Raw genomic sequence first — 23,625 nt, forward strand, 5'->3', positions numbered from 1 at the left:
CCCAAGTTATTCGTCTCCACATCATTAGCAAAGGTGTTCACATCACCATAAGAATTTCCATGTCAGTTCAGAAACTTCATACCAGACTGAAATATATGACAAGATTTCAATTAACCTATGAAACCCTTCTTAAAAAGGTGAGTCATGTTAGCAAATAGCTTCAACTATTTCTTTAAGCCAATATTTTTCCAGTCTTGGAAATTCAAAAATCAAACTGAGAAGATCAGTTGTTTCAAACCAATTAACGACGTTTTCTCGATGGGGCTCATTTGAAATTTTTTGCAACCGACTGACAGTGCCAAAAAATTCAATTCGTTCAAGACACCCAGTTCTGCTTCAAAAAGAGTTCAATATCACAAATCAGAGTAAATTTGTCAAAAGCATCGTATATGCCTTTAATAAGTAAACAGCAGCTATTCTTATAAAAAACATTTGTAATGGTCTTTCGATCTCAATATTTAATGCAGCATACTTTTCTATTACTAAGTTCATGAAACTTTTAGTTTAACTTCACGAAACGCCACCACTATTCAGTTTAGAACAAATCTTCCAATTCTGTAAGGAACTACTGTTTCAAAACACGTCGATGATAGCGCTGGACTTCCAAAATTTATTAATACGCAACTTCCCATTGATAATCTACACCGCTTACGTAGCATCGTAAAGTTTCTAGGAATACACGCCTCACGTTTTATTTTATTTAGCTGGGAAATAATCATGTCTCGATATATTCACTATTTTCAAAGAAAACGCTGGGTATTTTTATCTTAAAATTTTTTAATCATTTCCATGAATAAACATTAGAGATATACTCTCAAAGTATTTAAATTATTGGTTTTTAAGATCTGATTAAACTAGTTACGCTAAAACTTTTCGTCATGGCAGTGTACATTTAAATATCATCTGCCATTGGTATTAAACACTCAAAAGTATAATATTTGGTACCTCCTGATTATTGCAGACTTCGTTATTTAAGTATTGGAAATATACGTTGCGAACCATTGCTAAATGAACAGCAATCCTAATCACGATCACTTATATTCCGCTTGTTATGAAAAAGTAGTACAAACAGTTGCCTCTTTACTGCAATCCATTAGCATCAAAGATAAAAGGTTTAAAAGAAAGGGCTGATGGCAAAGTTCTTGGAAAGAGAAAATGTTTTTGATGCTGTATTAAAAAGCAACCAGTAAACGTATCCTAAATTGTATATTTACTGTTTCTTATCCTGGTTAACGAATTGGCTGAATGGGGGATATCACATTTAGCCAGCTATGAGTCAGCTGAATGGGATAGCCACGCTGGAACTGAGCCAGTTGAATAAGAAATATCCCATCCAGAGTATGGGGGATCGGTGTTATCCCCATGGTGTAAAGTGAACTCCAACTCCAACTTGCTTTATTTGCCGCGATTAACCTGCGAAATTGCAGGTTATGTTCCGGCTATCGAACTTTGGTGCTTCTAGGAGCGCTGCAGGTAAGGAAATGCCGAACGTAGTTCTCGTGGAGACAGGATAGCAGATGCAGGGGGGTGTGACCAATGTCACGTGATGAGCGATAAGACATCTGGTTGGCGATGAGGTATCCAGGCATCGTAGCGCTGTAATCTGAAGTTTTACAATACATAAAATAGTACTAAATCAGTTCATAAAAGGTGTGTGTTGCAGTCATAAACGCAGAAAATAAAATACGATTCCAAAAAGTATAATAGTATATACAGGAAAATTATAAGTAATATCTTGTGGGCGTGGCTGTGTGTGTCACATGATCATCCGGCTAAGATTTCTAAACATCATTATTTACAAGTCAAATAAGTTTTCAGAGTACTATTATACTTAAAAACACAAATTATGTTGGAAAACCCTGGTTTCCACTGAGTAGAAAAGCGGCATATGGACGGAGGTGCCTGTCCTCGTGTAAAATTTCATAGTGAAATAGGTTGAAAATGTTCATATGTTGGCACTCCTTAGCGGCGTCATAAAATGCCGTGTTAGTTCTTCTTATATATTCCACTACTGTATCCGTTTTTAAATCTTCATGGAGACGTTTGTTCTTCACATACGGGTGTGCATTTGTGATAATTCTTAAAAATTGGTTTTGAACAACTTGTAATTTTTGGATTTCACCCTTCGTAGCGGTAGTCCATGCTGGCGAAGCGTACGTCATGATGAATCGGTTTGTGGCTAGATAAATAAGTCGTTTCTTGTCCAACGAAAGTTTTGAATATTTCCCTATCATGGGATATAAACATTTCATGACTTTAATCGCTTTATCCCTGATTTGTTGGATGTGATGCTGCCATGTGAGCTTGTCGTTGATGGTGATGCCCAGATATTTGGCTTGTTTCACGATAGGCACAGCCTCGTTAAAAAGATAAACACTTTGCCTGATCGGAACATTTTTCTTTTTTTTCCTTATGAGTAGGAGCTGCGATTTTTGAGCGTTAATTCGTATCTTCCAATATCCACACCATTGTTCTATGGAGGGAATAGTGTCTTGGAGTTTCCGAATAGCATGATTGATGTTAGCAGACTTCACTGCCAAGGCAGTGTCGTCTGCATAACAGGCTAGCATAGAATTATGATTTAAATGTAATCTCGGAAAGTCTGAAACGTAGAATAGATAGAGTATAGGCCCAGTCACAGAACCCTGTGGAACACCGCTAGTCATTATTTTAGTGCTGGATAATTCAATTTTTACCGAGACTCTGAATGTCCGATCCCTGATAAAAGAATGGATTAGCAGAATGAGTTCTCTGTCCAGTTGAAAGTCAATTAATTTAGCAATTAAGCCCTCATGCCAGACGCGGTCGAATGCTTTCGCCACGTCTAGCATGAGTATAGCAACATTAAGTTTGCAGTGCAGAGCTGCACCAGCGAATTCGGTTATTCGGAACAGTTGCTTCGTTGTTGAGAGGTGAGCACGGAACCCAAATTGTTCCGGCGGAAGATGCTGAAAATATGGTTTCAGTCTATTCAGGATAATTCTCTCAAAAATTAGCAATTTTCCAAGGTGTTGGAAAGTAAGAAAGAGCAAGACAAGCATTAAAAATACTTGTCAGGCTGCAGATGATGTTAGGCGGCAAATTTTTAATTGCTGTATTGCTGATTTCATCAATTCCTGGAGATTTCTTTTGTCTCAGGTGTTTGATAATATTAGTCGTTTCAGTAGAAGTGGCATATTTAATCGGAAGTCTGACTGAAGGGGCGTTGAGCCAATCCCTCACTCGTAGGAGGGTCTTTAATTCGAAATCAGAGTCATTTGGCTAATCATTTGGCGAGAACTTTTCTTGGAGGTGTGCTGCGAAGATTTCTGCCTTTCCCTGATTGGAGATGGCAATATTACCTCTGTCATAGAGGGGTCGATTACTTGTGAAGGAAGTTTTAAAATTTTTGATTAAAGACCAGAACGTACTTTCTCTAGAATCCAGATTTAACATTTTATCATCCCATAGTTCTTCTTTGAAGGTTTTAATGCCCTTCTGAATTTGCTTATTTTTACGATTTATTTCACGTTTAAGTGCCGGGTCCCACGTTAAATGAAAACATTTCCTGAGTCTATTTCGCTCTCTCATAAGCTGTCGTATTTTAAGGGGCAGTCTGAAAGCCTTATCACGATTAGTAATTTCAGTACTGGCTTCCTTAATTGCACCTTGAATGCTTTCACTTAAGGTATTAATTACAGTGTTTATGCCTTGTTTGGTATTGAGATTTTGCAGTCGAGGAGGTGAATTTTTCATGATATTGCTAAGAGATTCCAATTCGTAATTCGCTTAGTAGTGAACTCAGAAGTTTTTGTCACTCCTAATGTTGCGATTACGGGGAGGTGGTCAGAGGACAATTCATGAAATACTTCCATTGCAACGGGACTAGTCGTTGTAGTGACTGCAATGTCTAGTATATCAGAAAATTCAATTCTATTATGAAGCCGCGTGTATTCTGGTGGGGCATGTAGCGCCACCGAATGCTGTAAAATATATTCATGGAGAATTTTACCATTTAGGTTTGTCCGACGACAGTTCCAGTCTATATGCTTAGCATTAAAGTCCCCGGCAGCAAGGGTAGGTATGTCATCCGGTAGAATGCTATTTAGAAAATTATCACATAGTCTATTCGTTGGAGGGTTATACACAGCACAAAAATTGATGTTATTAAACATAGGAAGAGTGACAGACACAGTAGTTTGCTCACAATTAAAATTTCTTGAATCAGATATAAGACAAGATGCATAATTACGTTTCACATATATTGCCACACCACCACCTCTGTGTGAAAGTCTATCAAAGCGGTATGAATTATAATTTGCAATTCTCAGGCGTTGGCATGGTTTTGCATGAGTCTCTGATATGATTGCAATGTCAATATCATGCTCACTTAAAAAATGGTGCAGTTCAGTAATTTTGGTGGGTAGCCCGCAGGCATTCCATATCATTATTTGTACGGGAATACACTTTTTCATGTAATTAGCCATTAACAGGGGCTGCAGGAGTATGATCTTGAGATACGTTTGATTTTGCCATCAGAGTAAATCCAGTTTCTTTTAGAGCAGAGACAAGCATACGTAGCTCAGCTGCAACTTGTTTTGCTTCAGTTAGAAATTCAGGAGCGAGGCCGGTGTTTAAAGCTTGTGCATAAGTTTTATTATGCACTACCCGATCAGAGAACGTTTTCACAGCCGGAGTGGCTTTGGGTTTTGGAAAACGCACACATAATCTGTAGGTAGCTGGATGACCTATCTCATGACAAATGGCACATTTAGGCGGAGTTGCCTTATCCTTGTCACAGTTAAATGATTCATGAGGTTCACCGCAACGAACACAACGTGGTTCGTGATTGCAGTGCGATTGGGCGTGATGGAACCCTTGACAGCGATAACACTGCAAGGGTCCCTTACGGCCACGGTATCTCTCAAGACTAATCTTCATTCCCAGCACAAATTTTAACTGGTGTATCTCCTTGTTTTTCTCCTTGCGGGTGAGAGTAACGAGAAACAGGGGAAGCTTAATAACTTCTCCGTTACGCCTGATAGTGAGTTGGTTGACCCGCACGACGTCGAGTCCATGTTCTTTTAAATCCATCATAATTTCTCAGGGTCCATGTAAGACGAGAGGTTACGTATCACAGCTTTTATATGTTTAGATTCGGGAAGCGCATAGCAGTGATACCTGATGCCATCTTCTTCTAGCACTTTTACCATTTCCCGATAATTGGTGGGCAGTTTCACTTTAACCTTGATTCCGTCCTTCATGTTTTCTCCATAGAAATCGTGCAGAGAAACATTCTTATTATTAAACAGCGTTTTTAAGTCACTCCATGTGAATCTGCTGTCTTTGATTATAATCGGCGGCAGTTTTCTCGCACTGTTGAACGGAGCGTTCTGATTGGTTGGAGGTGTCTGCACTGGGGCGGACTCTGTGTCCATATTCTGTTGCGGAGTGAGATCAGCAACAAAGTGAGTCTTTGGAATTTCAGCAATTGCAACAGCTTTTTTTGCAGGTTTTCTGGTGCGTCTGGTTCTGTCTCCTTTGGGTTCTCCATCGGAGTCAGAGCTGACATCTAAAGCCTTGTATTTTGTAAAGTCCTCATCCGACCTGGCGGGACTCTCAGCACGTCGAGCGTTGATTTTTGGGAGAGGCGGGAAGCCAGGGTTGTCATCAGTTTTGGTCTCAGCACGGTCGTCCTGTGTTCTGGAGTTCACAAATTCCTGGTCAGCAAGAGCTCGGAATTTTTTGAACAAATTCAGGTCTCTTGTTTCTTCAGGGGTAAGGGAACCTTTGTCTTCTTGACGGAGTTCCAGCTGAGTAATCTCAGCTGCAATGAAGTCCAGGAAACGTTCCATGATGCCGGTTGATGAAGTAGTGAAATGCAGAAAGTCTATGCTTAAAAAGCACAGGGTAAAAGCAGGTCGTTTTACAGCATACTAAACATAGTGGTTTGCATACTGACCTGAATGCACAATCGAGAAAGCACAGCAGTTTCTCAGTCACAACAGTCAAACTCAGAAAAACGAGAGGTTAATACTGCAGAACAGCGAAAACGCAGAGCGAGGGGTCGAGCACCTTCACGCTCAGGAGCAAGCAGTCGAATGTGTAAAGTGAATACGAACCAGTTTCCATTTAAATGCTGTTCAAGAAGGCATCCCTCCTCTTAAAAAGATAGCCTTCGGCAGGACTGGTAAAGGCCTTTTTGCCGCCTGTTGCAATCTCTGCAGTTTCTTAATTTCTCCTGGTGCAGATGTACCGGTTGCGGTTATCGGATGCTTTGCTGCAAGCTAAATAATCTTATTTTCTTCATTAAAAACATGATAAATTCGAAGCTGTTTAAATAACGGTGGTCACAGTGATAAGGAAGAACTTAATATTTTGCTTTTACTCAAATGTGTACGAGACCGAAGAATTTAATACTAAAATCAAATCAAATAAAATTTTGGCTATCAGTTCAAGCAGAATACACGAGTATCATTCTTGACAAAAGTTTTTAAGATACATAAGTCGATATACAAGATTTTCGGAAACGGGTGACCTATCACCCGTGAAACATGATGAAAATTAAATTAAACTGATAACTACTGTACTAAATGCACACGAAAAGCAGCAGTACACAATTAAACATATACAAAGAAAAAATACGTACTTAATTTTATTACACCAGGTTATTATACTAAATTATATAGCATCACCAGAAGAATGCACTGATGTAGTCCTGGTTTGATTTTGTATGTGATTACGGTAAAGCCTCGAGCGCTATCTGCCTAAGAGGAGGGATGCCTTCATGGAGGACTTTCTGAGGGAAAATGGTTTATATACATTTACACATGGGAAAAACCACGAAAACGCCATGCAGCCAGCCCGTTCGCGGGATTCGAACCTCGGACTGAACTACCAACGACTTTACCGCTTGGACGAATGTGGGCCTGATGTGGTCCTGAAGAAGGTTTATGATATCCTTCGACGGTTATCGTAGTTTAAAGGCATAAAAATAGTTCAAGCAATCCTATATAACATCCGTTTGTTGATGCAGTCATGTTTCACATTTATCAATAGTCATAATTTTACTAGTATAATCAGATTAAAATACCGATTGCCACCTTTTTACTTCCTTGTATGAAGTAAAAAGGAAGTATTGTAATCGTGAAAAGTTTCAGGCAACATATTTCAACGAAAATATCCATTTTGACCGCTATCGAATGCAATTTAACGATGTTTTTGCGTGATATCTGTAGGTAAGGACAGAATAAAATACTCTTTTCCTTCAAAAAAATTATAAAACTGCTTTAAAATTAATTCTGAAGAGAATTTTTCGTGGCATCTGTTCTGTATGTACGTACGTACGTATCTCGCATAACTCGAAAACGAGTAGCCTCAGAACGTTGAAATTTTGTATATAGGACTGCTATAATATGTAGATGTGCACCTCGTATTTCGGTTGCAATCGGCCGCACCAAACGTATATAAATATATTTATATATACAGTGAAACCTCGTTACAATATTTTTGGGACCAAATAAATATATTGTTGTAGAGAGGCATATTGTTATATCGAGGGCCCACATATTTTGAGCATTTAATAAGAGGTTTTTTTTATTATTATTAGTTTAAGGTGCATAACATTGTAGGGTTTATATTTATTTTAACTAACATTTATTTTAAGTTTAAACTATCTTTCCTGTCAAGCCTTACTTTCCCCTGGAACTGCCAATGCCAGAGTATGTAAATTTTAGTAGAACGCGCAAGGATTCAAATTATCAGCGGAAGTATTCTGATTTAAATAGAAAGGAAACGAGTTCGAGGTGTGATATTCTTACTTCACGAGCGCGGAGGTAGTTGGCCAGAAATTGAAGAACCCCGCGTTTCGGCCTGTGTGCTTGCCTGGAAGAAGTGTTAATAGTTCAAGTGATCTTCAAGTTTGCTGAATTAGCAGCGATATTGTAAAACGCGGTGAGTTAGTTACTTTTAGAGAGCCTCGTAGTTAGAGTCTTGTCTTTAGTTTCTTTTCAGGTTATTATTTTTATTTGACCGCCGAGATGGCGCAGTTTGTGAGCGTCAAGAGCACGCACTTGTAATTTATTACGTTGAATAAAAAGGGACTTAAACCCTTAACAAGACTCTGTCTTTTATCCAGTTTTCACAGTCACCTCTTGGTTGCGTGCAAGTTGGAGGCGCGCAACACTACAACATACTACTTTTAAGTCTATATTTAGAAGAAATTAATTTGTAAAATACTAATAATAGTGGTTTAAATACTAAAAAAATAAATAAGATAAATTCAGAAAATAAGCACAGAAATATTCACATACCTGAAAACACTTTTTATTGAAAATAATCCAATATTTTTGTTTATTGATTTTTTTAACTGTTAAGTTCACCAATACTGTATGCATTGAGTCTAGTGCACGAAAATGTTCTTCATTTGTCGACGGAAGGCTTGAAAAAAATGTCCGTAGAGAATTCACAGATTGAAGAGCTTCCTGAGATGACAATAAGGACTGCGATGGACCTGTATTATCATCATCTTCATCATTGTTTCCTATCTCATCAGTAATTTCAGAGAGAATATCTTCATCAGTAACTCCTGCGAAAACCATAAGATCATCATCTGCTGTTAAATAGTCTTCTATACTAATTCCAAACTTTTTACCGCTTGTTTCCTCAAGTTGGGATACTGATTTTTTGATGTGCAAAACACATTCTTGATCATCTGAGAGATCATTGTCTATGGAATTTTCATCATTCTCAGATTTCTTATCTTCCATAACACAAAGACCGGCCTTTTTCCAGCAATTCCGAATGGTTTTTTCTGTTACTTCCCACCAACTTCCAGCAATATTGTCACACGCTTCCTTGACATTTACAGCTTTGAAAGGGTCTTCTACTTTATTTTCAAAGTTTACAAGTATGGAGTCCACCAACCGTTTTCTGTAATATCCTTTGAAGCACTTAATTATGCCCATATCAAGAGGCTGTAAAATTGAAGTGCAATTGGCAGGGGAAAAAGCGATTTTGATATTTTGTAGCTTTGGAAATGACGTGTGAGCACCGCAGTTATTTATCAACAAAACGATTTTTTTCTTTCTCTTCTTCATTTCATTGTCTAACTTCTGTAACCATTCGGAAAAAAATTTAGACGTCATCCAAGCCTTCTTATTTGCTTTATACTCCACGGGAAGACTTTTCACGTTCTTAAAGCACCTTGGCTTCAATGATTTAACAATGACGAGAGGTTGTATTCTATGCGTTCCTGTGCTATTTGTACACAGAAGAACAGTCAGTCTCTGCTTTGATGTCTTCCCTTCATAACACTTTTCACCCTTGAATGCCAATGTTCGATCGGGTAGGAGTTGGAAAAACAGCCCAGCTTCATCTGCATTATAAATGTCTTCTGGAGCATACTTTTCTAAGATTTCTTTCATCTTGTTTTGCCGCCATTCATTTGCGTCGTTTATCGGGGCTAACTTTTTCTCTCCGTGAACTTCTTGGAAAGTTATTCCATGACGATCTCGAAAACGCATTAACCAACCATTGCTAGCTTTGAAAGTTTCGTTCCCTAGCATTGCTGCAAATTTCCGTGCTTTTGCACATAATAAAGGTCCATTTATTGGGACATTTGTTGCTCTCATCTCTTGAAACCATTTTAAAACAGCAGCATCAATGTTTTCATTTGTCGCAACTTTCAGTCGTTTTCGCTCTGGGTTAATTTCATTTGAAGTTACAGCATCTTCGATTTGCTTTCTCTTCTTTAGGAACGTTGTAACTGTAGATTGCGATAATCCATGTTTCTTAGCCGCATCAATCTGCTTCATTCCCTCATCAATATCATTGATAACGTTCAATTTATCTCGAAAAGATAGTTGCTTTCGCCCTGCCATCTTAGGGAACAATATCGCGTGAAAGAAAGAAAAGTTTAAACCAAATGTTTCGCGTAGAACTCAAAATCGTTAAAGACTATAAGACAACCTTTGAACTCACTTTTCAGTACGTCACTTAACAATACCCCGCCTCCATCTCCCCCTGTTCCTCTAACAAAGGGCACTTGTTCTGTGACAAGGTGACCAGACAGGTCTAGATGTCTTTAAACCTTATCAGAATTCCAAAGCTTACTGAAAAATGAGACTAGGCATACATTTACACTTCACCCACTCCAATTCCCAAAAGGGTGGTCTTCATCTGTTTTGAAATCTGAACAATAGCTATTTATTCAGGGATAAGTTGAATATCCACAATGAGTCTTAATAGACGGAAAAAATAACAAAAGAAAACGAGAAAAAAAAAAAAAAAACATTTGAAAATCAAAATATTATTATAAAGGGAGAAAAAATACTGAAATTTAGATTGAAAAAATCGTTTTACAGAGGTTTATTGTTCTAGAGAATATAGCAATATTGAAGGGAGATTAACATTAGTTTATATGCAAAATCACCGGGACCACAAAACATTATTGTAGTAGAGTTATTGTATCGGGTATCGTTGTAGCGAGAGTTTACTGTATACCCACTCTGTTACCTGGCTCAGTGATCTCAGTTTCTTTACTCTTATATGTTTGTAAATTGTACATTTTTTGCTTTAAAAATGATTGAATTATGTTGTTTTTATCTTCCGGTTAAAGATTTTATGCCTTTAGTAAATCTGTGTGCAATATTTTTAGAATTATCAGCAATTTTAAAGTTGTTAAATTGCCGCTAAGCCTGTTTTTAATGGCGGCCATTGATGTTTACATTTGAAACTGGAGACTAGAGGATTTGTTGCCAATCTAGAGAAAATTAGCTTCGCAACAACAAAGATAACGAATTCATTTATTATTGCCAATTAAATCATGCTTAATTCTTTCTGGAATTTTTTCGAGGAAATAAGTGTTTGAAATTTACTTCGTAATTTTTAATATAGATATTTTGAGTTTTTATGTATTTTTGCCTTCTCGCGAAGGGAGAACTGAATTAATTAAATGAGAAATACTCAATCGTCTGCGAAAAACTGTTTCTTTTTTGTTTTGTTTGCTTAATTTCTTTTATACATCATTCTAGCTTTATTATAGTATTTGAATAGAACATGTGGCAACGATTAGATAATTCTATTCTTTAAATGATATAAATTTTGTGCATTATGAGTTATAATATGAACGAAATATATACGTTAAATGTTATATAATTATTGGATTATGTAACAGTTAACTTAGTTTCCGTTATATAATTATTATATAAGTTAACTGTTATATAATTATTAATACTGCTAAGTGAATCTAGCGCCAGAGTGTCGCTATGGTAAACAAATACTAGAGTGAATTTTAAAAAATGTATTTATTCTATTGTGGTTTATGCGCTGTCGGCGAAGTAGATTTAATTCAATCCAATAAGTTTAAATAAAATGCAAGAAAAAATGCGTATAATTCAATATTCCAATACAAGGAAGTCATGTGGTGTACACATCAGATTTTTTTATTTACACAAACAAAGTCCTGATGCTTGTGTAAATAAAAAAAAGGTGGCAATTGGTCCTCTTCAACATGGCCAGAAAAAGTTGGTATAGTCCTCTTCAATACGGCCAGAAATTTATCCCCATTGGTAATAGATCTCCATAACAATTCAACAAAGTGACAGGGCAGCATCGTGGGTGTTGTTTCTCTCATATTCCGCATAATTATCGGTTTTACTACACATTTTAACATGTTGACTGCCGCCCGAATTAGTAAGAAAAATCTCCTTAAGCCCACGAGAGCTGCTGTACCCTATGCCTCAATTGTTTCCGATCGTACAAGTTCAGAACGAAACATTTCGGAACACGCATTCCGTTTAAAATCCTCAAGAATGAAGTATCTAAGAAAACGTGCGAGACTGAAAAATCATTTCTTTTCAAAAAAAAAATTTTTTTTATTTATTCCCTGCTTGAAATTTTGCGTTAAAACTGTTGTCCCCCAACTTTTTGAAATGTCTAAAAGAAAAATGAGAGAATAATTTTTGAAAGAAACATCAAGTGAAAAACACGTTGCGAGGCTTACAAAAATTCGAGTAGCAGCAATGAGGAACATAACGAGATTTTTCAGAAAAATAATTATAAACAAAATTACACCTTCAGGTTCTGATTCGAATACTGATAACTAGCGTTAAATCCTTAACCATTATGACATGTTTATTAGTTTTGAAAATATTAACGTCGTATTGATAGTTTTTCGTTGTTAAAATCTCTTTTATTCTCTAATTTATTTTTCGGTTAATTTTCTCATGTCCGTTTTTAAGTGCTTTTAACGGCAGTATTGTTTAATATTGTTGCATTAATTCTTCTAAGTGGTGGCTGATTTTCTTTATGCAGTGAGATTTTTATAAGCCAAGCATTTTGTTGAAACATGGTGTTCAAGTTAATGCAACTGGGAATTCCCACTTCAAAACAGCAGCTATAATCCGACTTTAGAGTTCTACTCAGATTACTTATATTACTCATAGAAAATATTAAAACAATCAAAGAAAAAAATGAAAACATTAGCGACTAGTGCTAAAAACTGAATGCGTACTCTCATGGGCTATAATCACAGGACTGCCAGTTTTTATTTAAGCCTTAAGTGCAATTACTTTTTATTGCGAATTAATTCTAATGAGATACATTACATTAACGTATGCGCATTTTACGAAATATTAAAAAAACTTAAATTAGCACAAAAATTGATGATGAATATAAACTTCGCAAAATCACACAGTAGTATTTTTCTAGCATAAGTTGTTTAAAATGTTGCAAATTTGCAAAAAATCGCACGACAGTATTACTAATTATTTTATTAAAATGATCCCGTGCAGATTCTGTCATCTGACTGTTGGCACCATGGCAGTACCAACAAAATGCATCCGATGATTTATCATCAGGCGGGTGAGTCAAACGATTCATACTCACAACCCAAGGCAAATAGCTGTTAGTCATCTGTTATGAATACGAGCCGGTAAATCACCTATTGCGAAAAACCCACAAGTGGCTCTAGTGAACTTTTACTATATATTACAGTGTATGCTTAAATTCAATCTGAAAAGAATTTGGGGGGGGTGATAAGATTTTCATCATCTTGCAGCGCCATTTTGGACCATACGCGTTACTACAATAACACATATAGTTGCCAGTTTTCAAGTACGAGAAACGGAGATTTTCGCGCTGTGTGGCGAAACCATTTCGAAAACGTTTGTGTGTGATTATGGCAAAGCCTCGAGGGCTATCTGCCTAAGGGGAGGGATGCCTTCGTGGAGGACTTTCTAAGGGAAACTGGCTCCTATATACGTTACACATGGGGAAAACCACGAAAACGCCCATGCAGCCAGCCCGTTCGCGGGATTCGAACCTCGTACCAAACTAACAGCTTTCAGCGACTTTACCGCTTGGCCGCTGGTGGGCAGCCGTTTTGAAAGAATTTCCTTATTGCATGATTCAGGTTATTCAACTATAACACGAATGACTTAAAATACGTTAATATTTAATTAATAATAATACTGTAAATTTTATGTTTTTTGGCTCATTTTATAACTTTTTTCCATAATAAGATTATAAATTTTCATTGTAAGAAATAATAAATGTAATAAACTTTTATACCAAGAAAGTTATGAGTGGTAAATTAAAGCTTCCTTTTTCTTTATCCCTTAAAATACTTTTAAACACGATGAAAATAAAATTAACATACATACTACTGGATGGATAAACTTAGCAATGTTTCACTATCTGGGAGTACATATCGATATGAAACAAATATATTAACTGATTAAACATTGGTTGAATCTTAGTATAAAGTTCTACAAATGTCTACAGTAAATTAGGATAGTTCGCTACTATTCAATTTAGTTACAGGAACGTATGAAACCGCAGGCAAAATATATGGCAGAAAGCGCCAAATCTAGCAAACGGGTTCGTTATTCGCAAACCATGTAAATTTAGGTACCTTAGTCTCAGAATTTTAAATCGCCATTAAAGTACTTGTTAACTTTTAAAATTGATAACGCTATCTGATTTATTTGATTACGGCAAAGCACTCGAGGGCTATCTGCCTAAGGGGAGAGAAGCCTTCGCGGTGGACTTTCAAAAGGAAACTGGTTCATATTCACATTACACAAGGGAAAAATCACGAAACATCCGATGACACCAGCCTGTTTGCCGGGATGAGTGTACGGACCGAAGTACCAAAGTTCAGCGACATTACTGCTCGGCCGCTGCTGGTCATCGATAACGCAATTTGGACCTAAGGGCGAAAAGTCTGAAGCATTTTCAAAGGCATCAATCATAATAGAAATTTATACTCGAATCTCGAGGTGAAAGTCTGTTTTTATCAATAACTCATCAGCGAAATGATACTGAATGAAAGAATCCAGTAATATTGAAGAATTAAAAAAGGATTGAAAATTTCCTTCCTTACAGCTGTGAGATTAATCTATTGTGGAAAAAAAAAAAAAACTATCAAAAGGTGACGTTTATTGAATTTTTTTCCTCCAATCGCGAGCATTTGCCTATAACGGCGCTGACCACCAAGGCCAGAAGTAGTGGCCAATTTATTGTGGTTTGTTTTATTGAGATTACGGCAAAGCACACTAGGGCTATCTGCCTAAGGGAAGGGATGCCTTCGTGGAGGACTTTCTAAGGGAACTGGCTCGTATACACGTTACACATGGGAAAAACCAAGAAAACGCCCATGCAGCCAGCCCGTTCACGGGATTGGAACCTCGGACCGAACTACCAGTGTTCAGCGACTTTACCGCTCGGCCGCTGGTGAGCCCCAATTTATTGTGGAGGAACCTAATAGACGGCCACCGTTGACTCCTATGAAGGGACAGAAAATTTTACATCCATGCCTTCGCTGGGATTCGAAGCCGAGCTCTTTGGTATCGCAGTCAGGCTTCTCTAACCACTATACCGTCTGGGCGCCGTCTATTGAATTTTGGAAATTTCAACTGAAGATGAAACACAATTGTAGGCTGGAACAGTTACGTGCGTGAAGTGTGTGGCACAGCTTTATTTGCTCAGCTTACGCTGAAAATCGGTGGATATGACATTACTGAAGTAGATGAAAACCTTTTCACTACAAAAGAGACCAGTGCTGGGCATATTCTTTTGCCACTATGGGTTTTTGGCGAATTATGCAGAGAAACGAATGATTTTTAGGCCTAATAAATGCCAATGGAACGCACTGCTCGACAGCTCCTAGTTTCTTTTATGTTCTAATTGATGTGATACGTTTAAACAAAAACACCGAGACTTTATCTGCAAGTTTGGAAGAAATCAAAAACTTTACACCTTACATTTAATTTCAGTTGCGTTTAGCCATTTTGGTACTTTTCCATTTTGCCGGCGCAGGTGATAAAGTCGCCAGAAATGGTACAACCGATGCCAAACGGAATATCCTCGTTGGTCACCTTTTACGTTTGATTTTCAAAACAAGTAGCAGCAATTTCTTATCGAATTGTTTCTTTTAATACTGGTATAAAATTATATAGAATTTTTACCAGATAGTTCAATTTTATGCCCTAAGTAATAGAAACTACTTTCAATGTGTTAGGCTTAGCTTCGCCTGCGCTGTATATGTTGCTTCTTTTTCTTTCGAAAAAATCAAAATTTCTTCTTCGTTTCTGCTAAATAAACTTCTTTAGAGCATATCGTGTATAACGTGATAGAAATTACTTAAATGGCAGATATATTTTGAAAATATAGTAGAAAGAAATAAGCAAACCACAAATGCACGTTATACGAGGGCTATCCAGAAAGTAGATTACGTTTTGGAATAAAAAAATAAACAAAGTATAGGAAACAAATTTTATTATATACAGATGAAAGCCACACTCAAATACTACTTTTCTACATAGTCACCATACAAATTAAGGCATTTATCGTAGCGATGTACGAGCTTGGAAATTCCTTCGTCGAAAAATTCGGCCGCCTGCGCCTTCAACCACTTCGTTACCTCTTCTTGCAGCTGTGCGTCGTCATCAAAACGCTGCATAGCCAGCCACTTCTTCATTGCTGGGAATAGGTGGAAGTCGCTCGGTGCCAGGTCGGGACTGTACGGCGGATGAGGAAACAACTCCCACTTAAAAGATTCAAGAACTTTACGAGTGACATTTGCCGCGTGGGCCCGGGCGTTGTCGTGAATCAACAAGATCTTAGAGCTCAACATTCCTCTGCGCTTGTTTTGAATTGCTCTTCTGAGTTTTTGGAGAGTTTGGCAATACCTTTGAGAGTTTATTGTAGTGCCTCTTTCCAGGAAGTCCACCAAAATTACACCTTTTCTGTCCCAAAAAACAGTCGCCATCATCTTCCTTGCCGACATTGTTTGCATGCATTTCTTGGGTTTTTGGGGAGAACTTGTGTGCCCCCACTGCATTGATTGCAATTTCGTTTCACAGTTCACATGTTTCACCCATGTTTCGTCACCAGTAACGATGCGATCGAGTAAAGAGTCACCATCCTTATGGTAAGCGTCCGAAAAGTTCAACGCTGCAGCCATTCGCTGATTTTTGTGGTCCTCTGTCGAGATTTTTGGAATTCATCTTGCACAAAACTTGTGGTAACCAAGCTTTTCGCTGATGATTTCGTGCAACAAACTTCGCGAAATTTGTGGAAAACTCAAAGAAAGTTCCGTTATTGTGAAATTTCGATTTTCACGGACTTTAGCATCGACTTTTTCGAGAAGTTCGGCGGTCACTATGCTGGGTCTCCCACTTCGATCTTCGTCGTGAACATTGGTTCGGCCATTTTGAAATCTTATGACCCACTGACGCACTCCACCTTCAGTGATAATGTTGTCCCCATACACTTCACGAAGCTGCCGATAGATTTCTATCGGTTTACAGTTTTTTGCAGTCAGAAACCTTATTACTGAGCGCACCTCGCAGGATTTTCAATTAACGCAGACATTTCAAACCGTCACAGTATCTGAACGGAGCACAGCACGAACCTCTCACTAGCACGGCTAGATGCAGACTGAGCTGCGCAACGCTCTGACCCCAAGATGGCCGCGCTAGCCCCGCCCCTAGCGGACACAGACGGAAATGTAATCTACTTCCTGGATGGCCCTCGTATGTTTAGTTAGCCAAGTAAATAAACATGTAACGTGCATTTGTGGTTTGTTTATTTCTTTCTACTATATTTTCAAAATATATCTGGCATTTAAGTAATTTCTATCACTAAGGGCTTTTGCGGTAATTAAGTCAATTAGGATGCAATCACACCGCTCACCCGAAGGCGAAAATTTAGAAAAAGAGAAGTCAAGAGTTAAATTCATCAATTCTAATGAGAATGCTCTAGCGAAGTTAAGCACTGCGGTTTTACATAATTCTGAGTAAGTTATTCGTACGAATTGAAATAATTATTGTATTTAAATTTGTATTCCATAAGATTTAATTTAAGGTTTAACTTGAAATTAATGTAGATAATTACTGACAGAATTAGATTTTTGAAACGTAGTTTACGTGAGATTTGGGGTCATGTGATATGAACCGGTGAATCAGGATGTTGAACCATCAGATCATAGTAAATTCTTAAATTACATATCTTTTTACAAATTTATTGCCTTTATTTATTGTCTTTTTACAAAATTTTAAATATTAAAATGTTTATGCTTTCAAAATGAAAAATTATTAAAACATTATTTATATGTGTATACTGTGTGTTGTCGCCAATAAAGTCTGCTTGGCGAGATTTGCGTCGGCCAAACGGAAAAGGGTGCTACTTTGGTAGACGGTTGCACGGATTTTGGCGATTTTTCGGCGATTTTTTGGCGCTTTTCTTTTGGTGAGTAATACAACTTATGGTAAACCTATTGCTGGATAAGTTATTTATGGTAACCGATACTTTGTTGTCATTTTATTTAAAAAATAATGCGTTTTATTGTGCATAAATTCCGTGTTTTAAATATTATTTATGGTTTCTAAATATTAAAAATCAATTTAATTTTGCATTTTTATTTGAAATAAAAATTTTATTGTTTATCATATTTTATGAAATTTTATGTTGTGGATAATGTAATTAACGACGACACTTTACTTGAAAAGTAATTGGTTTTAATATGTATAAATTTAATCCAATGTTTTAAACATTATTTATGGCTGTTAAATATTAAAATACAATTTAATTTTGCATTTTTTTAAAAATGATTTTATTATGTATGAATTTTTAAATAATTTTAATTCTAAGCGGGATGTAACAAGCTCTCTGATTGGTTAAAGAATATTTGTGCATTAACGAGCTGTAATCAGCTTCCTGATTGGTTACTGGCAATTTGTGCATTTCCGCGCCGTTTTAAAATGTAATTCATATCTTCGAATTCCTTCAAAGATGTTATCTAAATTATGATTTCGATTTTTTTTGTGATACTTATCAATAAACAACAGATTAAATGCCTCAAAAATGTAAGTACATATTTTTCTTTTATTTTATAATTGTATACTTCAATTTTTGTTAAAAAAATTAATACACTATTTTCAAAAATTGCTGAGATAATTATTGTCTGTATGTTTTAATGTCAATTATATTCTATATAACGTATTTTAAAGTATTTGAATTTAATATTCTAATTCTTTTAAATGTTGGTATGATGGTTTTTAATTCGATATTCAATTTCAGTAATATTTTAATCTAATTAAACGTTGGCACAATGTTTTTATAGTGGTGTTTTTATTCTCTTCTTTGCTATATGAAAATAATAATAACCTTACTTTAGTATTTTATACTCATAGTAAATGTATTTATTTACACTTGCCTGCCATCTTAAAAACGACATTTTCAACAAAAAATTAATTCATTACTTTTAACGATATTTATTTATTTTTTTTTTTTAAGTTTCGAATACTATACTATGCCTAAAAACAGCGTTTTTCAAGATGGCTGACGTTTGTAAAAATCGCGCCAACGTTAATCGCCAAACATCCGTGCAACCGTCTACCAAAGTAGTACCCGGAAAAGTACCTTTATTTTTTTATGGATTTTAATATAAGAAATTATTCTTTCATCTAAATTAAAATTCTTAAATAGTTATTTACTATTATGCATTTTTACTTTCGTTACGATTACTTAGTTAATAACATAATTATTTTTGGCATCATTGGCGTCAACAATTGTTTGATGTGATATTTTACGGTCCCGATACCGATAGTTCGTATCAAATGAAATTTTAATACAAAAAATTATTCTGAAAATCACTAGGGATAGAGTCTTTAAGTTACATTTATTCAATATTTATTTATTTATTTATTTTTTATTTATTTATTGCTGAAAAACCCTTTTCTTAGTAAAGGCTGCAAAAATAGGAAGCATTCAGTGATCTACCGAAAAAAAAACTACAAAACTACGTTAGAGGAATTGAACACTCAAGTGAAATTAAATATAAAACTATGAACGAACACTAGCAGAATGATAACATTTATAATAATCATGTTATCTGAGAATTCCTGATCTATACATGAAAAATCCGTACTTTTTCATTTAATTGCAAACATTTAAGTTTCATAGTCGTACAATCATTCAAGTTTGATTCTTAATTTAATGTAGCTTGATCGCGTAGAATCTCAGATGAATACTACAATGCTACTTAGATAAAATTCTTCTGATCTTTACGAGTTGGTAAACTATATTGTATTGCCAAAAGATGAAGAAACGGCTATCCTGCTTCAAGAAAAAAGATGTCCTTCATAAAGAAAGTGTTTTCGAATAAGCACCTTCCCATGAAATTAAAACACGACGCGACCCAAAGCCGAAATGGCAAGTCAGCCTTCCTTCATTGCTCGGAAGTATCCGAGCAACAAGCGTGGTCAGTTCGATCAAGCATTCCTTTCGTTATTGCCATACGATTCATTTACTTGCGGCGTATTGAATTTTACAAATCAAAGCTTGTTTCAAATGAATCAGCGCAATGGTTGATTGGTAATAATTATACATAAGAAATAATATGCACCAATTCCATGTTGTCTTGTCCTAATTTTCAATTCGATAGATAAAAAATTGGGCAATTGAAATTTTATTAAAAAATTATAATGCTCTCCAAACGGTTGTTTTCTTGTCTTGAAATTAGTGTTTCCTTGTTACTGTTCGCAATTGTTCCGTTTTGTTAAGCATCCAGCTAAACGCATGGGGACGCTCCGGTAATGCGTAGTAGGGTTTTAACAGACAAGTGTACTGAAACCTCGGTTCATGAACTTTATTCGTTCCTGAAGATAGTCCGTCATCCGAAATATTTGTACGTAAATTGAAACAATTTTCCCCATAAGAATTAATGTAAAATGAATAAATCCGTTCGCGAATCCTTGCTTAAAAAGTACTTCATATGTAAGCTCGCAATGCAAAACCAATGGAATTCATTAAATCTAATACATAGTACACAGTATTATATACATAAACATTTTTCCTTCGGAAAGTTTTGTTATATTGTCACCGAGAATATTTTACAGATGTAAATAATTCTTAAAATAATATTGTACCATGAAAGAGACTTAGAAAATACCCACGTCAAACTTAATGCGAAATTTGAATAGCTAATGCTAATTCTTTTTGTCTTAAGAAATCCACAAGTTTTTATCATAAATTACAGATGTCAACATTACAGTTTCATAAAGAAACACGGTACATAATAATTAAAAAAAATGCTTTATAACTGGCTAAAACCACAGCATATACAATTTAGATCTTTTGCAATATGCATTCCTTACTGTTCCAACAATGTGATAAAAAGTCATAGCTAATCCTTGGAATATGGTAACAGGTAGCTTGGCGAGATTTTGTTAAGGCGATAAAGGTTACTAAGTAGGACTTTAGCAATAATCTGAGAAGTACACAGTTCGAATCACAGATTATTTTGTCTCAGAGAAATGAGAGATCATGAGACATGTCATGTGACATTTTCCGGAAAATTCCGATCGTGATTTTAGCTAATAAGCCCTTAGAAACAATTTCGCTGCTAAAGTGCAGAATCGCCCACTTATTTGTTTGGCGCTTTTTACAAGAGTAAGAAGAATTGGATTTTTGTCAATTTTCTTTGACTTTTTAAGTGAAAATAGGTCGATGTGTACATGGATAAAGTCAAGAGTATGCACAATGCCAATTTTGTGCAGTTCTGGGATGTTTTTTTAAGTGAAAATAGGTCGACGTGTACATGGATACCGCGTATGTGCAATTCTTAAAAACGCGCGAAGCAGTGGACGATTCTGCACTTTCTCCCAATTTCGCACCTAATCTTCGTCATGATTAAGCACTTTTGTTCAATAAAAGTTCTAGCATAAGCGTAATTCGGGTAGCAGATTGTTGGAAAAAATGTTGAGTAAAAAAAGAAAAAGCCTTTACTTCGTGAAAACAAAATGGCGTCCAAAAAAAAAAAAAAAAACTAGGAGTTTGCTGTAGCAGGGTTGGTCGCCAAAAAATCGCCAAGTTACCATAATCCGAAGATTCAACAAAATCATACTAATTCACAGTATTTCACCGTTAAGCATTTATTTCTGGTAAGCGTATTTTACAAATTAATTACATTGACATATTGCTACCTGATTCTTGCTATGTGCAGAATCAAACCAGGAATTATATTTTCAATTTTTTCTAAACATTTAAAATTGGAAAAGCAACCCCACAATATTAGCAATGAGGGGTAATATGAAAACACCTTTTACAAAATTTCATTTTTACATGGCAAACGTTTTTAGATTTACACAGGAAACCGGAAGCAAAATAGCTAATTACAATGAAGGTTTGACATTTCAAATTTAAAACCCGAAACATAATTGTTTGTGTTTTTACAAAGAAATATTACTTGAAGAATAATTTTCATAGTATGTATCTTGAACGTACTTTCTCAAAAGCTTAGGAAGGTAAAAAATCAAAGCATTGAAGAAAGTTAAGTATCTGACTGATCATGAAACAGAATACTTCCACTATAATTTTACAAGATAATTGCTTTGTGGTAAGGTATGGTTTATTTAATTACAGCAGAGCACACAAGCAATATCTGCCGAAGTGAAGAGATGCCTGCCGGGTGGACTTTCTAAGGAAAACTAGCTCGTATACACGTTACACATGGGGCCCGTGCACACATGGGGCCACGAAAGCGCCCGTGCAGCCAGTCCGTTCGCCGGGATTCGAACCCCGGAGCGATTACTGGTGTTCAAGGACTTGTACCGCTCGATCATTGGTGGGCCTAATTATTTCGAGTCAAACTATTTCTATATTATTAGTCTATTCAAAATACTTATTAGAAAGCATTGAGACAATTTGTTTTTAATCGCTCAGGGCTGAAATAAGCAAAGTGCCACTAACAGCATTTGTTGCCGAAGAACAAATCATAACTTAAACATTATCCGGACAACATACAGGCTGCTTAATTTGGATGCCAATGCTCTTTAAGCTTATCATTCAATTTCTAATATTCCGTTGAAACCGATATCTAATAGTACGCGCGTACTAAAGATCAAAATAAAAATTAAATTAAAAAAAAAAAAAAACTACTCTAAAGGCAATATAAAATGAAGATGCACAAGATTTTTCTGGAATATTCATTTTTTTATTCATTAAATGACGGACGCATTTTTTTATCTACTAATTTAAAGATCTATTAATTTGGTTAGTGGTTCTATACATACGTTTTTTTCCGAAACCTTAAGTAAAGGATTTACAAATGAGAAGGCATTCTAAACTATTACCGTAACCTAAATTAAAAGTGAACAAGAACTGTTAAGTGAGAATAATGAATAACCGAAATAAATTTTCAAAAATGCCAATTCTGATAGAAACGTCAATAATTTTTCTTTCGTATTAACATTTTAAGTTAATGGCTAGCAACTGTGAAAGTAAGTTACACTATTTTACATATGAAAACATCAAATTATGTAACCTTGTACCTCTACTAGAAGCTACTGAATCTTAACTGCTGTAGCAGAATAAATACTCGTGCAAAATGAAATAAAATTTACGCAGAGTTCGCAAACCTATTTAGCAAGAAAAAACAAAATTAGAAGGAATTTTATATTTCGGTAGCATGTACAATAACTTGCCGATTCTAGAATGTTTTCGTTCAAGTAATTGAAAATAAGTAAGACACCGACAGATATAATTAAAAATTAATGAATTTTGCTCAAGTGCAAACTAAAAATTTCTTTCGAATGATTTCATTAATTCGAATTTAAATCCAATTACAGCGAAATAAAAGTTAATATTTTCGTCTCAAAAGTGCAGAACAGCAAACTGATTGACGAAAATACAAATAGATTCGCGGAGGCTTATCTGAACCATTTATATTTCAGTATTTTACATTAATTAAAATATTGGCTAATCTCTCCATACAGGAAACGAGATTTTTGTTTGTTAAAAAGCAATATAGACATCTACTTACCTAATGGTGGATAATAACCGCTATCCCAAATTAGGTTGTCTTGTTCCCAAAGTAAGCCAGGAATGTACAGTAGTGATATCTTTTTTGAAAGAGAAGGTATCAGCGTTAAGGAAGGCCCCTCATCCTTATTTTTAAGGCCTCCTTTCAAAACTGAGTCACTCATATGATCTACTTCTTGAAGAAGGCTAAATTTATTTTCTAAATACGTATTTCAACAACTTAGCAACTAGTAAGCGAGTTGCAGAACCATTGCCAATTGAAAACGAAAGGCTATGAACCCCTTGGCGGCAAAATTTGATCACCAATGAAACTTCAGG

The 23,625-nt window shown here is 35.8% G+C and overlaps 1 protein-coding gene across 2 annotated transcripts in view; it reads right to left on the reverse strand.

The window, feature by feature from the left end:
- Positions 1-23,625, reverse strand: part of LOC118204148 (insulin-like growth factor 2 mRNA-binding protein 3) — a 209,057-nt gene that overhangs the window by 172,378 nt on the left and 13,054 nt on the right. The window contains exon 1 of one of the 2 annotated variants that reach the window (XM_085813432.1): positions 23,309-23,521. The exons of the other annotated variant lie outside the window; for it this stretch is intronic. Within the exon in view, the coding sequence (XP_085669558.1) occupies positions 23,309-23,471 (163 nt within the window). The 5' untranslated portion in view covers positions 23,472-23,521. Of the gene's footprint in view, positions 1-23,308; positions 23,522-23,625 lie in introns of those variants that run through there. 2 annotated transcript variants of the gene reach the window in all.

Source organism: Stegodyphus dumicola, chromosome 3 (genome assembly GCF_044657685.1).
Source record: "Stegodyphus dumicola isolate Sdum_Otavi_A_Nest chromosome 3, ASM4465768v1".
Taxonomy (NCBI): Eukaryota; Metazoa; Arthropoda; class Arachnida; order Araneae; family Eresidae; genus Stegodyphus; species Stegodyphus dumicola.